This window comes from Oncorhynchus mykiss, chromosome 26 (assembly GCF_013265735.2).
Source record: "Oncorhynchus mykiss isolate Arlee chromosome 26, USDA_OmykA_1.1, whole genome shotgun sequence".
NCBI lineage: Eukaryota > Metazoa > Chordata > Actinopteri > Salmoniformes > Salmonidae > Oncorhynchus > Oncorhynchus mykiss.
The window spans coordinates 12,152,799-12,171,649 of record NC_048590.1 but is presented as its reverse complement, the minus strand read 5'-3'; the positions used below and the strand labels follow the sequence as shown (position 1 = coordinate 12,171,649).

At 40.3% G+C, this 18,851-nt stretch overlaps 1 protein-coding gene across 1 annotated transcript in view; it reads left to right on the top strand.

Annotated features, from left to right (window-relative positions):
- Positions 1 to 18,851, top strand: part of LOC110506257 (MAM domain-containing glycosylphosphatidylinositol anchor protein 1) — a 381,559-nt gene that overhangs the window by 248,041 nt on the left and 114,667 nt on the right. The window contains exons 8-9 of the mRNA XM_021585690.2: positions 17,596 to 17,711; positions 17,969 to 18,182. Of these exons, the coding sequence (XP_021441365.1) occupies positions 17,596 to 17,711; positions 17,969 to 18,182 (330 nt within the window). The remainder of the gene's footprint in view (positions 1 to 17,595; positions 17,712 to 17,968; positions 18,183 to 18,851) is intronic.

Genomic DNA, 18,851 nt, shown 5'->3' with positions numbered 1-18,851 from the left:
CTTTGCACTACTTTAATACACATAGAAGTGAATTTGTCCCAATACTTTTGGTCCGCTACAAAAAGTGATGGAATTTCAAAACAGTTTATGAAATTACCCTCAAATTAAAGCTGACATTCTGCACTTTACCCTCATAGCAATTATATATATTCAAATCCAAAGTGCTTTACTACAGAGCAAAAACAACACAATGTGTGTCAGTGTCCCAATACTTTTGGAGCTCACTGTAATATGAAATTTGTTAAGGCACGCCATACTGAGACAGCTTCTCAGAAAACCAAGAGTAGGCTTATTTCTCATGTTACTCACTGCCCAGTGACCTCGCTGAGGCAAGATGAACTTGCCATCTTGGTAAATTAAAAATAAGCTACTCATCTAATGCTGTGCCGTAAATCACCACATGGTAAACTGAAACGTCAGTACTTTTTCGATACTAGAACACGAAAAAAGGTACTAGGTTAGGTACTAGAATTTTTGTTACTTTCGGTACTTCTGTCAAATGTGTCTCACGTCATATATGGATTGATAGGATCGAGTGTGTCATTCTAAATCTTCAATGGGGCAGTAGTAAGCCAGCCAGGCTACTTGTGCATGCAGCTGACACAGTGCAAGCCACTTTTGAGAAGCAAGCGAGAGGATCGAGAAAATGCATGGCTTCTTCTAACGAAGTGAACTATGGGAATACAAGTAAGAAAAAGGTATTACATTATGCAAGGGAGTTTTAGTTCCAAAACAACATAAAAAAAAGTATTTCACCCATGACATTTGCATTGTACGTTATTCTAATATTCTAAATTCTAATACATTTTGTGAGAGAGCATTATAATTATAGTGCGATTACAAACCAAAAGTCATATATTTAGACTACTTCGCATTTGTCAGGGCTGTACTTGCTAGCAGTAACCACTCGACACCTAGCAGCCCCGGACAGAGGATTGCACCCTGGGTGTTGAAATGGGAATCATAGTATGCTGTCTAAAAACCAATTGTATTTATATGGTGTGTTGTAATTGTAATATAGAAGCTTCAAAAAAGGAGCTTCAGAGTGTTCTTTAAGTTTTGGAACTAAACTATTCAGTTAATACATTAAATGATTAAGCTGTCATGAATAATGAATCCTATGTCTAATGAATGTCATTTGACCTAATATTTTGGCCATAGATGAGCAAATTAACCCCACATTTTAAAATAGTTAAGATGCAATTGTACAATTATTTTGTATGATCGGATGTGTCAGATATGATTTTGCACAAGGAAGGGTTAGGATGTTCTTCTGTAATTAAATATAGTGTTTTATTTTGTTAAATAAATGTAATATACTGTAGAATAGAATATATTATATTTGTTATTTTAGTTGTTCTACCAGTTATCAACACATTGTTTAAAAAACCTAGTTGGTTATATAAACAGAACACATTATACAGAGAGAAGAGCAGACATCAGACTGGTTCACAGCAGCACAGCTCAGCCATAACATACATTATCATCAAAAAGCATAAAACTACATACAATATACTAACAAAACCCCAAAACAGCAACGGTGGCTACGTATAGCATATTCACATTACAGCTGCTAGCCCTAACCCTAACCTTAACCCAAAACCATTTTCCTCAAATTTCAAGTTCTCAACCTGGACCTTAGTGGGGAAGCTGACACTATATTGTGGTGCAATGACCAAACAAGGCTAGCTATAGCTTCCAGCTGTGTTGGATGGCTGTTGATACTAGCATTACCTAGCATGCTGATGGCTTGTTAAACACCATATGGTGATCAGCAGTTGGCAATCAAGTGTTTTATCACCTTTAATGAAACGTTCTGTTTGAGAGAGCTTATTCTAGACAACTCTGATTAGAAGCGACCCAGTAATAATGTCAGCCAGCGACAGACACCATCCAATTAGCACAAGATATCATGCTGCTCTCCTGCTGAACGGTGCACATAGCGGACCAAAGCATTTTGCCAACATGATAGTGTCAGATATGAGCTACGCTCAGCTACTGTGCAGAAAGCTCATGACCCACAGCATTATAAAATGACTATAGCAGAGTGAGCTAAGGGTATAAGACACTTTGCATACACACAATGTACAAGCATGAATGATATGCACGCGTAACTAGGCTTACTACTATCCTTAAATATAGGACACCTAAGATATTGCCTAACCTAGATGTTTTATGTGCATGACAGCTATGGATGACTGTAAAACTAAGAGTGAGCTACAGGGTTTGTGTGCCAGCACATGTTTACAACAATAGAATAAAGCACACTGCAAGCAAGTGCCCAGACATCCAAAGTGTTTTGGGAGGCTCAGGCCAGGCATTGATGGGGCAATAAAGAAACAACAAAGCATTAGGAAATATAGCACGACAATCTCAACGTGTGCTCTGCCAGCGATACAAGCATCATGCCAATAATGTGCAAATGATACAGGGACATGAGCTAAATCATGAATTAACATGAGCATTCACCTTGGCAGTAAGAGTTGCAGGGTGATTACCACGGCAGTAGCAGTTGCAGCATAACACATGATAGTTCCCGTGATTAAAAATACATAAAAAATTATGGCCCTCCCTACATACCCTTTGGAGCTCCTACCTGACTCTACTGGAAGAAGATAGACACGGAGTATACCAAACATTAGGATCATCTTCCTAATATTTAGTTGTGCCCTAACAATAGCCTCAATTTGTCGGGGCATGGACTCCACAAGGTGTCAAAAGTGTTACACAGGGATGCTGGCCCATGTTGACTCCAATGCTTCCCACATTTGTGTCAAGTTGGCTGGATGTCCTCGGGGAGGGGGGGGGGGGGGGCGGCATTTTTGATACACACAGGAAATTGAGCATGAAAAACCCAGCAGTGTTGCAGTTCTTGACACCAACCGGTGCACCTGGCACCTACTACCATACCCTGTTTTTCTTGCCTATTCACCCTCTGGCACCCGTACACAGTTCATATCTCGATTGTCTCAAGGCTTAACAATCTTTAACCTGCCTCCTCCCCTTCATCTACACTGATTAAAGTGGATTCAACAGGGGATATGAATTCAACAGAGGATTATAGCTTTTACATGGATTCATCTGGTCAGTCTGTCATGGAAAGAGCAGGTGTTCTTAATATTTTGTATACTCAGCATAGTTTAACTCGATGATTTAGACAGTTTGTAAGACATCATTTATTCCAATATGCAAGCAGATTAATAAATAGTAGAAGGGAACATGTGACAAGAATGAAGCAATCATATAATTAGTGTAAGAGTATACATAGAGAATGCATTAAGACAACAAATGGGAAGGGAAGTTCAGAGTCCAGTGTTGTGATCTGTCTGGTTGCTAGCTGAAAAACCCCACAAATGGCAAAAGGAATGGACAGAGTGGGGAAAAAGGAAGGTATTAACATTTCATCCACCCAAAGTCCATCATTCTCAAGGAAAACACAACACAGGTTCATGTCCCAACTCTCCAGCTGCAGAAACCACAGATGATGTCCTCCTTCACTGTCATGCATACTAACATCAAAGGCAGACACTCAGAAGAAAATCACATCCATGGGAATAAACTTCAACCTCCCCAGTTTACTCAAAGCCCGTCCAGAACAAACTGAAATACACTCAGCACACATTTATTTCCTCCACTCATGTAGACTAGAGAACAGAATTTAGAACATCTCCATAGTCTCCAGGGAAATCCAGCCCGGTAGGTGGCGGTAATGCACCTAATATTGGTCTGTACACCACCATTATAATCCAAAGAAGAAGAGAAGTTAGTGGAAGCACATGACATGGAAATATAATTGTGTTGAAGTTATATGAAGAACATACAAGTCAAGAGAATGCCTGATTATTCATGTAACACGTTTACATTGTTATACTAGCATACAATACAATAGCAAATTACTGGAATCCTTTTTACTAGAATAAACAGATTGACTGACAGAGGGACTAATTATGTAAAATGTATGACACATAAGTAAAAACATGGATAAAACGTAAAGCCTAAACCCACTGGGCACACACTGGTTGAATCAACGTTGTTTCCAGGTCATTTCAATTAAATGACATTGAATCAATGTGGAATAGACGTTGAATTGATATCTGTGCCCAGTGGGAACCTACTTCTGCAGATAATGATGCTATAAACTAACAATGTGACTAAAATAAAATCATTGAATCAAGATGTTAAATGTATTGCTAGTAGTGTTACAGCTGTCTCGTGAGCTGTGCAACACACAAGGCTACTAGGCTAGGCTACTATCGATATTAAAGGGATAATCCACTCAAACCACAAATTAATATGATTAACAGTGTTAAACCATGTTAAAACCCCCTAGAGTTGATGTCCGCGCCCCCACTGAAAATAGTTAGCATAATAAAAAATCCCCATAAAAATATGTCTGTTTAAGCTGGAGATACTGTATCTTTGCATGGGCTGCGTCTTAATCCACCACATCCGCTGATGTCGGCCTTCTGCATCTGAGGTGAAAAGTGGCAGAGCTACAGCAGTGTTTGTCAGACCATGAGACATTGCGAAAATCGGTCTTCTCACGGAAATGTCTGTAGCATCCGAACGGTTTGGCCTTTACCCCGCTATGGAAGGATGAGACTCACACGATGGTGTTCTCCGTTTTGCTCTACAATCCCCACTAGAGTCACAGGACTCGTCTGAAGTCGGTACCGCCGATTTGTCAACTTCTGTGGTTGGATTAAGGAGAATGTTATCTTTAAAATGGTGTCTAATACTTGTATGTTTGAGAAATTTGAATTATGAGATTTCTGTTGATTGAATTTGACGCCCTGCAATTTCATTGGCTGTTGGTGAGGGGTTCCTCTAGCGCAACGGGGTTCCAGTCCTAGACAGGTTAAAGTAATGATGGACAGTCGTTTCTCTTTGCTTATTTGAGTTGTTCTTGCCATAATATGGACTTGTCAGCATGTGACAAATTTGATTTGATTTAATATTCAATGCTGTCTAATTTGAGTATAATGCAGCCTGCTTCTTTTTATGTTTTCTGTCCTCAGATACAGAGATCTGTGAAACCCTGTTTGCATATGACCCCTTTTTTTTCAATTTTTGCCTAAAATTACATACCCAAATCTAACTGCCTGTAGCTCAGGCCCTGAAGCAAGGATATGCATATTCATGGTACCATTTGAAAGGAAAGACTTTGACGTTTGTGGAAATGTGAATTGAATGTAGGAGTACATAAAACAATAGATATGGTAGAAGAAAATACAAAGAAAAAAATATTATTTTTTTATTCTCCCATCATCTTTGAAATGCAACAGAAAGGTCCCACATCTAGCTATCACTCTGGTTGTAATTCCGATGGTGTCCACAAGATGGAAGCAAACGGATAACTTGAAGTATGAGCAAACTATATGACATTTAGTGTGAAGTCACCCAGGTAAATTTGGGCAAATCGTGAAGGAGACATTTACATTCATGTTACATTTTTCTGCAAGAATATAGTCAAATCTTTTTGCACGATGGCTCACGATGGCTCACGATGGCGCACGATGTAGGCAGTGGTTCCCAACTCCAGTCCTCGAGGAACCCCATCAGTACACATTTTTAGGGTAGCCCCATACAAGCACACTTGATTCAACTTGTCAACTAATCATCAGACCCTCAATGAGTTGAATCAGGTATGGTGGTCCGGAGCTACAACATCAATGTGTACTGTTGTCCATGGAGAATAAGAACACCTCCTCCCAGCTGCCCACTGCACTGAGGCTAGGAAAGACTGTCACCACCGATAAATCCACTATAATTGAGAATTTCAATACGCATTTTTCTACAGCTTGCCAGGCTTTCCACCTGGCTACCCCTACCCCGGTCAACTGCCCGGTACCTCCCACAGCAACTCGCACAAGCCTCCCCATTTCTCCTTCACCCAAATCCAGATAGATGATGTTCTGAAAGAGCTGCAAAATCTGGACCCCTACAAATCAGCCGGGCTAGACAATCTGGACCCTCTCTTTCTAAAATGATCTGCCGAAATTATTGCAACCCCTATTACTAGCCTGTTCAACCTCTCTTTTTTATTGTCTGAGATTCCCAAAGATTGGAAAGCTGACGCGGTCATCCCCCTCTTCAAAGGGGGAGACACTCTAGACCCAAACTGCTACAGACCTCAGAGCTTGTGTATTTTCTGTATACCAGGGAGCTAGTTTCTTATGACAAATCGTTTTGGTTTTTAGGGGTATGACTGCATCTAGGGTATTGCGCAAGGTTATATTGAGTTCCTCAGTTAGGTGGTTAACTGATTTTTGTACTCTGACGTTCTTGGGTAGGCGGATGGAGTCTGGAAGGGCATCTAGGAATCTTTGGGTTCTCCGAGAATTTATAGCATGACTTTTGATGATCCTTGGTTGGGGTCTGAGCAGATTATTTGTTGCGATTGCAAACGTAATAAAATGGTGGTCCAATAGTCCAGGATTATGAGGAAAAACATTAAGATCCACAACATTCGTTCCATGGGACAAAACTAGGTCCAGAGTATGACTGTGACAGTGAGTAGGTCCAGAGACATGTTGGATAAAACCCACTCGAGTCGATGATGGCTCCGCAAGCCTTTTGGAGTGGGTCTGTGGACTTTTCCATGTGAATATTAAAGTCACCAAATATTTGAATATTATCTGCCATGACTACAAGGTCTGATAGGAATTCAGGGAACTCAGTAAGGAATGCTGTATATGGCCCAGGAGGCCTGTAAACAGTAGCTATAAAAAAAGTGATTGAGTAGGCTGCATAGATTTCATGACTAGAAGCTCAAATTACGAAAACTTTGTTTTTTGGGGGGAAAGCTAGCTTTTGTTGGATAACATTAGCATTGGATAACATTGTTCTTAGTTCTCTTCACTTTTTTGAGTTCTTGAGTCTATCATGATTGCAGGTAATATTTTTTTCCTGTTGTCTTGTTAAATTTGACACAAAATTGACTGTGGTGATGAATCACTAGTTTTAGGCACTGTTATCATGCAGATTTGGATAGCCACTCAGCTGTTGTTGTCGAAATAATTCATGTGGTGGACTCCCAACATGGATGCCAGGTGGTGTCGTACATCAACTGGCAACCCTCTGTAACGCATTCTTGTCATGCTATGCAAGAGCTCACGTTTAAGGATCTTAATATACAGTTGAAGACGGAAGTTTACATATACTTAGGTTGGAATCGTTAACTCGGTTTTTCAACCACTCCACAAATGTATTGTTAAAACCTCTTTGTGCTAGCGACCCACCTCGACAACATCCGGTGAAATTGCAGAGCGCGAATATCAAAAATAGTAAATTCGTAATATTAAACAGTCATGAAAACACAAGTGTCTTACATGATTTAAAAACGTAACATCTTGTTAATCCACCCGCTTTGTCAGATTTCAAAAAGGCTTTATGGTGAAAGCATACCATGCGATTATCTGAGGACAGCGGCCCACATACAAAAGCATTAAAAACATTTTCCAACCAAGCGAAAGTCAGAAATAGCGATAAAATAAATCCCTAACCTTTGAAGATCTTCATCTGGTTGCAATCACAAGGGTCCCAGTTACATAATAAATGGTCCTTTTGTTAGATAACATTCTTCTTTATATCCCAAAAATGTCAGTTAATTTGGCGCGTTTGATTCAGAAATACAGCTGTTCCATCTCGCCCAACATGCCTACAAAGGAATCTAAAAAGTTACCTGTAAACTTGGTCCAAACATTTCAAACAACATTTCTAATCCAACCTCAGGTAACCTAATATGTAAATAATCAATACAATAAAAGACAGAATAAACTGTTTTCAATACTTGAGAAAAACAAAGAGGAGTGCGCACCCATTCAAGCCGACCAAAAGACTATAGTCCTTCTGAGTGACACTTAGAAAGAATACGAATACTTCTTCATTAAAAAAAACAACAACATTGAACAATTTCTTAAGACTGTTGACATGTAGTGGAAGCCACAGGAACTGCAATCTGGGTCCTAATAATTAGGCTTTCCCATAGAAAATCATTGGATAGTCCAATTACCTCAACAAAAAAAAAATCCTGGATGGATTCTCCTTGGGGTTTTGCCTGCCAAATCAGTTATGTTATACTCACAGACATTATTTTAACAGTTTAAGAAACTTTAGAGTGTTTTCTATCCAATATGACTATGTGTATGCATATCCTAGCTTCTGGGCCTGAGTAACAGGCAGTTTACTTTGGGCACCTCAGTCATCCAAACTTCCGAATACCTCCCCCTAGCCTTAAAAGGTTTAACAAACTATAGCTTTAGCAAGTTGGTTAGGACATCTACTTTGTGCATGACACAAGTAATTTTTCCAACAATTGTTTACAGACAAATTATTTCACTTATAAATCACTGTATCACATGAAATAATCTGAAAGGCCGCTAAGCAAGGAAGAAGCCACTACTCCAAAACACCATTAAATGCGAGACCACCATTTGCAACCGCACATGGGTACAAGATCATACTTTTTGGATAAATATCCTCTTGTCTGATGAAACAAAAATATAACTTTTTGGCCATAATGACCATCGTTATTTTTGGAGGGAAATGGGGGAGGCTTGCAAGCCAAAGAACACCATCCCAACTGTGAAGCACGGGGGTGGCAGCATCACGTTGTGGGGGTGCTTTGCTGCAGGAGGGACTGGTGCACTTCACAAATGTATGGCATCATGAGGAAAGAAAATTATGTTGATATATTGTAACAACATCTCGAGATATCAGTCAGGAAGTTAAAGCTTTCCAAATGGACAATGACCCCAAGCATACTTCCAAAGTTGTGGCAAAATGGCTTAAGGACAACAAAGTTAAGGTATGGGGGTGACCATCGCAAAGCCTTGACCTCAATCCCATAGAAAATATGTGGGCAGAACTGAAAAAGCGTGTGCGGGCAAGGAGCCCTACAAACCTGACTCAGTTACACCAGCTCTGTCAGGAGGAATGGGCAATGCTACTAATTAATAATTGAGTGTATGTAAACTTCTGACCCACTGAGAATGTGATGAAAGAAATACAATCTGAAATAAATCATTCTCTCTGCTATTATTCTGACATTTCACATTCTTAAAATAATGTGGTGATCCTAAATGACCTAAGACAGGGAATTGTTACTAGAATTAAATGTGAGGAATTGTGAAATACCGAGTTGAAATGTATTTGGCTAAGGTGTATGTAAACTTCCGACTTCAACTGTATGTGTCAATACAAAGACAGCGTAGTGTCATTATTTTGGCTGTTCTCAAAAGTGTGCTTCAGTCATACAAGTGTTGGTATTGCCAAAAGGGCAAACCACATTTTGAAAATTATGCTGATATCTTACCTGTACTATCCCTGTTTCCCCTACTGGCCAGTATAGGCCTGTGACTAATTGTCATGTTGCGTAAAAATCACATTTTGGAACAGTGAATGCATTCTGACATCACATGCATAAAAAAAACTCATGCTTGGGCAGCCGTTAGAGATATTTGGAACTCGCGTGTGAAAAGGTTAGGGGAAAGTTGGTTTATAACTGCTTAGTCCTGCAATGGTCACCTTTCTAGCTCATTCTCCGTGGAACACACAAGAGTCTAGGCAAGATGGCTGCCCCATGTGAGAGAAAATGTGATGTGCCTCTCGACACACCTAGCTTACTCTCAGGGGAGAACTGCAAGTCCGTCGGAGTGAAAAATGCACATTTTCCTAATCTTGTAGACGCAGTCCCCGAACCCAAATGCTAAACCGGGAGGGTTCTGCTGGACAGACAAGTCACAAAGACAACTAAGACAAACCCTCAGTTCAGCAATACTGGTTGACCAAACCGAGTATCACCCAGGTTGGTGCACTGTTGAAAGTAATAAAAAGGACAAAACCCAAACCGAGTGGGGGGACAGCAGAGCATCCAGATGGAGAGGCTAGCTAGCTCCAAGCTATTGAATAGCAGCGGGTATACTTCTGCGCTTCTACGCTCTAATATAGAACTCTTACTGAGCGAATGCAAATCAAATTTAAATGTATTGGTCACATACACATATTTAGCAAATGTTATTGCTGGTGTAGCGAAATGCTTGTGTTCCTAGCTCCAACATTTCAGTAGTATCTAACAATTCACAACAATACACACAAATCTAAAAGTAAAAGAATGGAATTAAGAAATATATAAATATTAGATTGAGCAATGTCGGAGTGGCATTGACTAAAATACAATGGAATAGAATACAGTATTTACATACTGTATGCGATGAGTAAAGCAGTATGTAAACATTATTTAAACATTGTTAAAGTGATTAGTGTTTCATTATTAAATTGGCCAGTCATTACAAGCCTATATATATATATATATATATATATACAGTGCCTTGCGAAAGTATTCGGCCCCCTTGAACTTTGCGACCTTTTGCCACATTTCAGGCTTCAAACATAAAGATATAAAACTGTATTTTTTTGTGAAGAATCAACAACAAGTGGGACACAATCATGAAGTGGAACGACATTTATTGGATATTTCAATCTTTTTTAACAAATCAAAAACTGAAAAATTGGGCGTGCAAAATTATTCAGCCCCTTTACTTTCAGTGCAGCAAACTCTCTCCAGAAGTTCAGTGAGGATCTCTGAATGATCCAATGTTGACCTAAATGACTAATGATGATAAATACAATCCACCTGTGTGTAATCAAGTCTCCGTATAAATGCACCTGCACTGTGATAGTCTCAGGTCCGTCAAAAGCGCAGAGAGCATCATGAAGAACAAGGAACACACCAGGCAGGTCCGAGATACTGTTGTGAAGAAGTTTAACCTTTCTGATCTCCCCATCCCGGATCCGGGTTCGTGAATACAGACTCAAGCTCATTACCATAACGCAACGTTAACTATTCATGAAAATCGCAAATGAAATGAAATAAATATGCTAGCTCTCAAGCTTAGCCTTTTGTTAACAACACTGTCATCTCAGATTTTCAAAATATGCTTCTCAACCATTGCAAAACAAGCATTTGTGTAACAGTATTGATGGCTAACGTAGCATTTAGCATTAGCATTCAGCTGGCAACATTTACACAAAAAAACAGAAAAGCATTCAAAAAAATCATTTACCTTTGAAGAACTTCAGATGTTTTCAATGAGGAGACTCTCAGATAGCAAATGTTCAGTTTTTCCTGAAAGATTATTTGTTTAGGACAAATCGCTCCGTTTTCTGCGTCACGTTTAGCTATGAAAAAACCCCTGTATCCAGGATTGTGTAAATCTATCAGCAAGCTCATTAGCATAACACAACGTTAACTATTTATGAAAATCGCAAATGAAATGAAATAAATATGCCATCTCTCAAGCTTAGCCTTTTGTAAACAACACTGTCATCTCAGATTTTCAAAATATGCTTCTCAACCATAGGAAAACAATCATTTGTGTAAAAGTAGCTAGCTAGAGTTAGCATTTCGCGTTAGCATTTAGCGTTAGCATTAGCGTTAGCATCCAGCACGCAACATTAACAAAAACATAAAAGCCTTCAAATAAAATCATTTACCTTTGAAGAACTTCTGATGTTTTCAATGAGGATACTCTCAGTTAGATAGCAGATGCTCAGTTTTTCCAAAAAGATTCCTTGTGTATTAGAAATAGCTCCGTTTTATACATCACATTTGGCTACCAAAAAAAATCCATAAATTCAGTCCTCAAAACGCAAACTTTTTTCCAAATTAACTCCATAATATCGACTGAAAACATGGCAAACGTTGTTTAGAATCAATCCTCAAGGTGTTTTTCACATATCTCTTCATTGATACATCGTTCTTGGACACATGCTTTCTCTCCTGAATCCCAGGAGAAAATGCCCGCACCTGAAGATTACGCACAAATTTAGACAAAGGACACCGGGCGGACCTCTGGAAAATGTAGTCTCTTATGGCCAATCTTCCAATGATATGCCTACAAATACGTCACAATGCTGCTAAGACCTTGGGCGAACGACAGAAAGTGTAGGCTCATTCCTTGCGCAATCACAGCCATATAAGGAGAGAATGGAAAACAGAGCTTCAGAAATTCTGCTAATTCCTGGGTGATGCATCATCTTGGTTTCGCCTGTAGAATGAGTTCTGGGGCACTTACAGACAAAATCTTTGCAGAAACTTCAGAGTGTTTTCTTTCCAAAACTGTCAAGAATATGCATAGTCGAGCATCTTTTCGTGACAAAATATCGCGCTTAAAACGGGAACGTTTTTTATCCAAAAATGAAATAGCGCCCCTAGAGCTCTAAGAGGTTAAAGCCGGATTTGGATACAAAAAGATTTCCCAAGCTTTAAACATCCCAAGGAGCACTGTGCAAGCGATAATATTGACATGGAAGGAGTATCAGACCACTGCAAATCTACCAAGACCTGGCCGTCCCTCTAAACTTTCAGCTCATACAAGGAGAAGACTGATCAGAGATGTAGCCAAGAGGCCCATGATCACTCTGGATGAACTGCAGAGATCTACAGCTGAGGTGGGAGACTCTGTCCATAGGACAACAATCAGTCGTATATTGCACAAATCTGGCCTTTATGGAAGAGTGGCAAGAAGAAAGCCATTTCTTAAAGATATCCATAAAAAGTGTCGTTTAAAGTTTGCCACAAGCCACCTGGGAGACACACCAAACATGTGGAAGAAGGTGCTCTGGTCAGATGAAACCAACATTGAACTTTTTGGCAACAATGCAAAACGTTATGTTTGGCGTAAAAGCAACACAGCTCATCACCCTGAACACACCATCCCCACTGTCAAACATGGTGGTGGCAGCATCATGGTTTGGGCCTGCTTTTCTTCAGCAGGGACAGGGAAGATGGTTCAAATTGATGGGAAGATGGATGGAGCCAAATACAGGACCATTCTGGAAGAAAGACCTGAGACTGGGACGGAGATTTGTCTTCCAACAAGACAATGATCCAAAACATAAAGCAAAATCTACAATGGAATGGTTCAAAAATAAACATATCCAGGTGTTAGAATGGCCAAGTCAAAGTCCAGACCTGAATCCAATCGAGAATCTGTGGAAAGAACTGAAAACTGCTGTTCACAAATACTCTCCATCCAACCTCACTGAGCTCGAGCTGTTTTGCAAGGAGGAATGGGAAAAAAATTTCAGTCTCTCGATGTGCAAAACTGATAGAGACATACCCCAAGCGACTTACAGCTGTAATCGCAGCAAAAGGTGGCGCTACAAAGTATTAACTTAAGGGGGCTGAATAATTTTGCACGCCCAATTTTTCAGTTTTTGATTTGTTAAAAAAGATTGAAATATCCAATAAATGTCGTTCCACTTCATGATTGTGTCCCACTTGTTGTTGATTCTTCACAAAAAAATACAGTTTTATATCTTTATGTTTGAAGCCTGAAATGTGGCAAAAGGTCGCAAAGTTCAAGGGGGCCGAATACTTTCGCAAGGCACTGTATATATATAGGGCAGCAGCCTCTAAGGTGCAGGGTTGCATAACCGGGTGGAAGCCGGCTTGTGATGGCTATTTAAAAGTCTGATGGCCTTGATATAGAAGCGGTTTTTCAGTCTCTTGGTCCCAGCTTTGATGCACCTGTACTGACCTCGCCTTCTGGATGATAGTGGGGTGAACTGCCGGCCCAGACGGCATCCCTATCTGCGTCCTAAGAGCATGTGCAGACCAGCTGGCTGGAGTGTTGACGGACATATTCAATAACTCCCTATCCCAGTTTGCTTTCCCCACTAGCTTCAACATGTCCACCTTTGTACCTGTACCCAAGATAACAAAGGTAACTGAATTAAATGACTATCGCCCCATAGCACTCACTTTTGTCATAATGAAGTGCTTTGAGAGGATAGTTAAGGATCATATCACCTCTTACCTGACACCCTAGATAAGCTTTAATTTGCTTACCGCCCCAATTGATCTACAGATGACGCAATCACCATCACCTCTAAAACTCTTAACTTTAAATAAAGGTTCATTTAAACATTTAAAAATAATACATGTCTTACTAATTTCTGCCATGGAGAAGGAGAGCCCACAGTTCTTGGTAGCATAACAAGTTGGTGGCAATGTGTTATCCTCAAAGCAGTTGAATAAGGTGTTTAGCTTGTCCAGAATTAAGATGTCGGTGTCCACGACAAGGCTGGTTTTCCCTTTGTAGTCCGTGATTGTAGACTGCTACATACATCTCGTGTCTGAGCCGTTGAATTGTGACTCCACTTTGTATCTGTTTGATTTCCTTGTTTTCCTTATACAAACTACACTGTTTGTATTCTGCCATATTCCCAGTAACCTTGCCATGGTTAAATGCGGTGGTGCTGCTTTCAGTTTTGCGCGAATGCTGCCATCTAGCCACAGTTTCTGGTTTGGGTACGTTTTAATAGTCACAGTGGGTACAACATCTCCTATACACTTCCTGATGAACTCAGTCGCCGTATCTGTGTATTCGTCAATGTTATTTTCAGAGGCTACCCGGAACATATCCCAGTCTGAGTAATCAAAATAAATCTTGATTCTGATTGGTCAGACCAGCATTGAATAGACTGTAGCACTGGTACTTCCTACTTGATTTTCTGCCTATAGGAAGGGGGAGCAAAATGGAGTCGTGATCAGATTTGCCGAAGGGAGGGCGGGGGAGGGCCTTGTAGGCATTTCAAAAAGTGTTTTTCCAGAGTGAGTACTACAGACAATGTGTTGGTAGAACTTCGGTAGCATTTTCCTCAAACTTGCTTTGGTAAAATCCCCAGCTATGTGGTTTCCAGTTTGCATAAAGTCCAGTGTAGTTCTTTGAGGGTTGTTGTGGTAAAATGACGTGGCCTAGCCCACCTAACCCAAAGAGATTAATGAGTTACGAAAGAGTTATGATTTGATCCTTTCTGGAATTCACCGAGAAAAGGAAGAGGTGGGAGTAGTGCGGTAGCAGCTATTTTTAAGGGGGTCAGCAACAGACTAATCTGAAATCCTTACTCGGAATGTATCCTGCCATGCGAAAGGATACCATATCATATTGGAGTGATCCAACATAGTGCTACATAACACTAGCTAGCTTAACCTGTGTTTGCACGTTTTACTAAAGCAATTTTTTCTAGCTATGAGCCTGAAATGGGGAATTGAATTTGAATACTTTGAATATTAATCTTTTTAAAATCTATTCAAGAAAAGTCAAACAGAAAAATGTCAATGGTAGGATTTCTGTTCTAGCAAGCAAACATTACATCTGGAATTTAAAAAAAAGAAGTTCATATTTCCTTTAACATTCTGTGTTGTGTTCGTATTATTTTTTATAAGTGATGAATGTTTATAAATTCTTTATGAATGGGTCAATTGTAATGACAGTACAATGACAATAAAATTCAGGCAGGTGGGATTGACTGCATGACATTTCCCCTACTTGCCAATATAGGCCTGTAGGGGAAATTTAATGCAGTGGGGGTGGTACAGTATATATCAGCATAATTTTCAAAACGTGGTTTGCCCATTTGGCATATTCACTCATACTGGTATGGCACACTTTTTAGAACAGACATAAGGATGACACTTTGCTGTCATTGTAATGCTGCATCTATTAAGATACCTACATATGACATCTTGCATAGCATAACATGAATGCACTAAAGATATGCTATGGATATATTTCATTAAGGAAAATGGAAAGGGGGCTACCTAGTCAGTTGTACAACTGAATGCATTTAACTGAAATGTGTCTTCCGCATTTAACCCAACCCCTCTGAATCAGAGAGGTGCGGGGGGGGGGGGGGGGGGGGGGGGGGGGCTGCCATATTCGACATCCGCGTCTTTCGGCACCTGGGGAACAGTGGGTTAACTGACTTGCTCAGGGGCTGAACGACAGATTTTTACCTTGTCAGTTCTGGGAATAATGTGGTTTGGACCTGTTTTAACACGTTCAGGAAATGCTTTAGATGTGTAATAAATGTGTTATGGATATGTAGTCAATGTATACCATTACCCAGTATTTGTATTATTTATTTAATTCATTTTTTCCCCTCATCTTTATTAAGGGAGCCAATCATTTTGGATGTGTCTGTAACTGTGTGTGTGCAGGACCTATATCCACATGTCTGTTTTGACATGTAGAGGTCTTAACTAGTTTGTGTAACATACGGTATAATATGACTACATTACAGTACATAAGTACTGTAAGTAAGCATTTGTGAGAGGTTATCATTCCTGTCATATTTACATCATCATGTGCAATGAAGTGTAGCCAACATCTGTGTTTGGCTCCGGGGTGAAATACCCCCTACTGTAGGTGCAGATCTAGAATTGGCTTCCCCTCCCCCAATCCTTAACTTAAACTGTAGTGGGTAAAATTAAAAACTGATCCCAGATTAGCTTTTAGGGGCAGCATCACCTTACACATCTGTCTGTGGACATTAATGGATGCAACTTTGCATGTGAACCAACTAAGTCAAATTTACATTGGTTAATTAACTATTCCATGTAACTGACATTGTGAATTACAATAGCTGTATACTCTTGAGCACAGTTGTCTGTGTGCGTGTGTGCGGTTGCATTTGCTGTGCGTGGTGTGTGCCTAAGCATTACCTGGGAATATAATGTCTACATGTGTGTGAACGTCATCCAGTTGATCTGCGATTAGCTCTGGTTTCTATACAATCATGTCAAGACTCTAGATTAACTCTAGATTACCCTGCCCATTAAACAAACTCCTTTATTCAGTGGCCCGCCGCCGGCTATTTTTATCGCTTTTAATAATCTTTATTTACTCAGATTAATTGGAGCCGAGATGGAAGTAATTAGAGGAGCTGATAAAGTGTGTGTGTGTGTGGTGGAAGGGGGGTAGGTGGGTGTGGGTGTTTGTGTGTGTGTGTGTGTGTGTGCATGTGTGCATATTGTACATAATGAGTGTGTGTGTGTTCATATTTGTGTGTATTGAACATATGTGTATGTGAGTGTGTTTTCCCCTTCCCTGGTAATGGGCCTGAGCAAGTCACATGAGCCCAGGTGGTGATAACGCCACGCAGACAAGTACTTCGTAAGCGCCTCGCTGAAGTATAAGGCAAAACATACGGTCTCCGTCCGTTTGAGCGCGGCGGGCTAACCATATGGCGGTGAGGACGATCAAACATATGGTCTGCCGTCCTCACCAACCCCACCTGCCGAGCTAGTTAGCATGCTTGGCGAAGCGTAGAGTTACAATATTTTTCTCTCTCCTCTCCTGCTTATATTAGTTGCTATGTCGTTTGCCAATGGAGTTTTGTATTGAGAACAGGGCCAATTTGGGAGGTTCTGGAATTAAATCGGACCAATCAGTGTCTAGTGTTTAGGATGGTTAAGGTAGATATCTCTCCTTCTTGCTCAGTTTTCTTTTTGTCTTCTTCTTCTCCATCTCCCTCCTTCTTACTTCATCACTTTTTCTCTACTCTTTCCTCTTTCTCCCTCTTCCCATCCTCTGTCTTATGTTCTCTCCCTCCTCATCCACCACTCTCTATCCTCCTCCTTACTTCTTTCTCAATTATACTCTCCCCCTCCTTCTCTCACCCCCTTCTTCCTTATCCATCTCCCCTTTATTCTTCCTCCTTCCTTCCTCTCATCGCCGACTCCCACCCCCTCCTAACACCCTTCATCCCTCCCTTTCTTCCTCCCTCTCCACTCCCTCCCCTCAGGTATGGGCAACCTCACCTTCCAGATCACACCCGACTCCAACAAGGACAGTGAGAGCATCCAGATGGGCCGCGATCTCAAGCTCTCGTGTCATGTGGACGCACAGCCCCAGGACAAGGTCAACTGAATAATACTATTAGTAATAATAATATTAGTAGGGTGTGACCCCTTCATAATAATCTCATAATGATGCCGAATAAATCAAGTAGGTGAGACGGATGAACACTTTATGTAAAGAGATACATAAGCCTTGTTAAAGGACATTATAAATATTCATGCATGCTTAATACAAGTTGCAACATATTATGTAAAGTATATAGGCTATAGCAATATATTAATATAATAAAATAACATATTGCTATTTTATATTATTAGGTCAACTACACATGGTACAAGAACGCGGCACTAGTCTACAACTCGGACAGCTTGATCGTGCTGCGCAGCGACCCGGACATGGCGCCGGGCACAAGTAGCCTGGAGATCGTGGACATGAAGTTCCGTGACCAGGCCACATACAGCTGTGTGGCCAACTTTCCTGGGAGCACTGTGCCCGAGATGAGGGTAGATGTCAACATTACCCAAAGCAGCGGTGAGTGGACTGTTTCTTTGTTCTAAGTACCTAACTAGTCATGTGTTATGCTAACTAGCTAGAAAGAGGTTGCATAGCAACAGCATCAACTTCCGGCAGAGAAGTAGAGAAGGCAAAGAGAAAGTATGCTCAACTGAAAGTTGTGCCCCTTAGATATTAATTTAGGATACTCGAATCCTCTTATGCTGTGGCCTACTCCCGACCGTCACGTTGTACAGAGCCATATTTTTCATTCCATTCTAACGGAAACCCTGAATGTTTCGTTTTTCTCAGAATAGAAACACCATAATATTAAATTAATTAAGACAAATTCATTAAAATAAATCCCGTATGCTATGTTATTACAAAAAAGGTTTCAAATTCTCTGGCAATGCCAATATGGAAGACTATCAAATGCTTCTCAAAGATGCCCTATGGTGGTCAAACTAGCACTAAATTGCATTTAAAAAATGGCTGACAATTAGATAATGTGCCACAGAATGCTGCAACAGCTTGCAAGGTATACTGCAGTATGACGCAACTTTGAAAGTAGGAACCACTGTACAAAGAGAACATGGGTTAGGGTTAGGGTACCTCCTGATTTGACTGGATTGAATTGGAATGCTTGTTGACTTGTTTAGCCAAATGGTGTGAAAATTCTGCTGATAGAAGTGCATAAAAATATAAGAA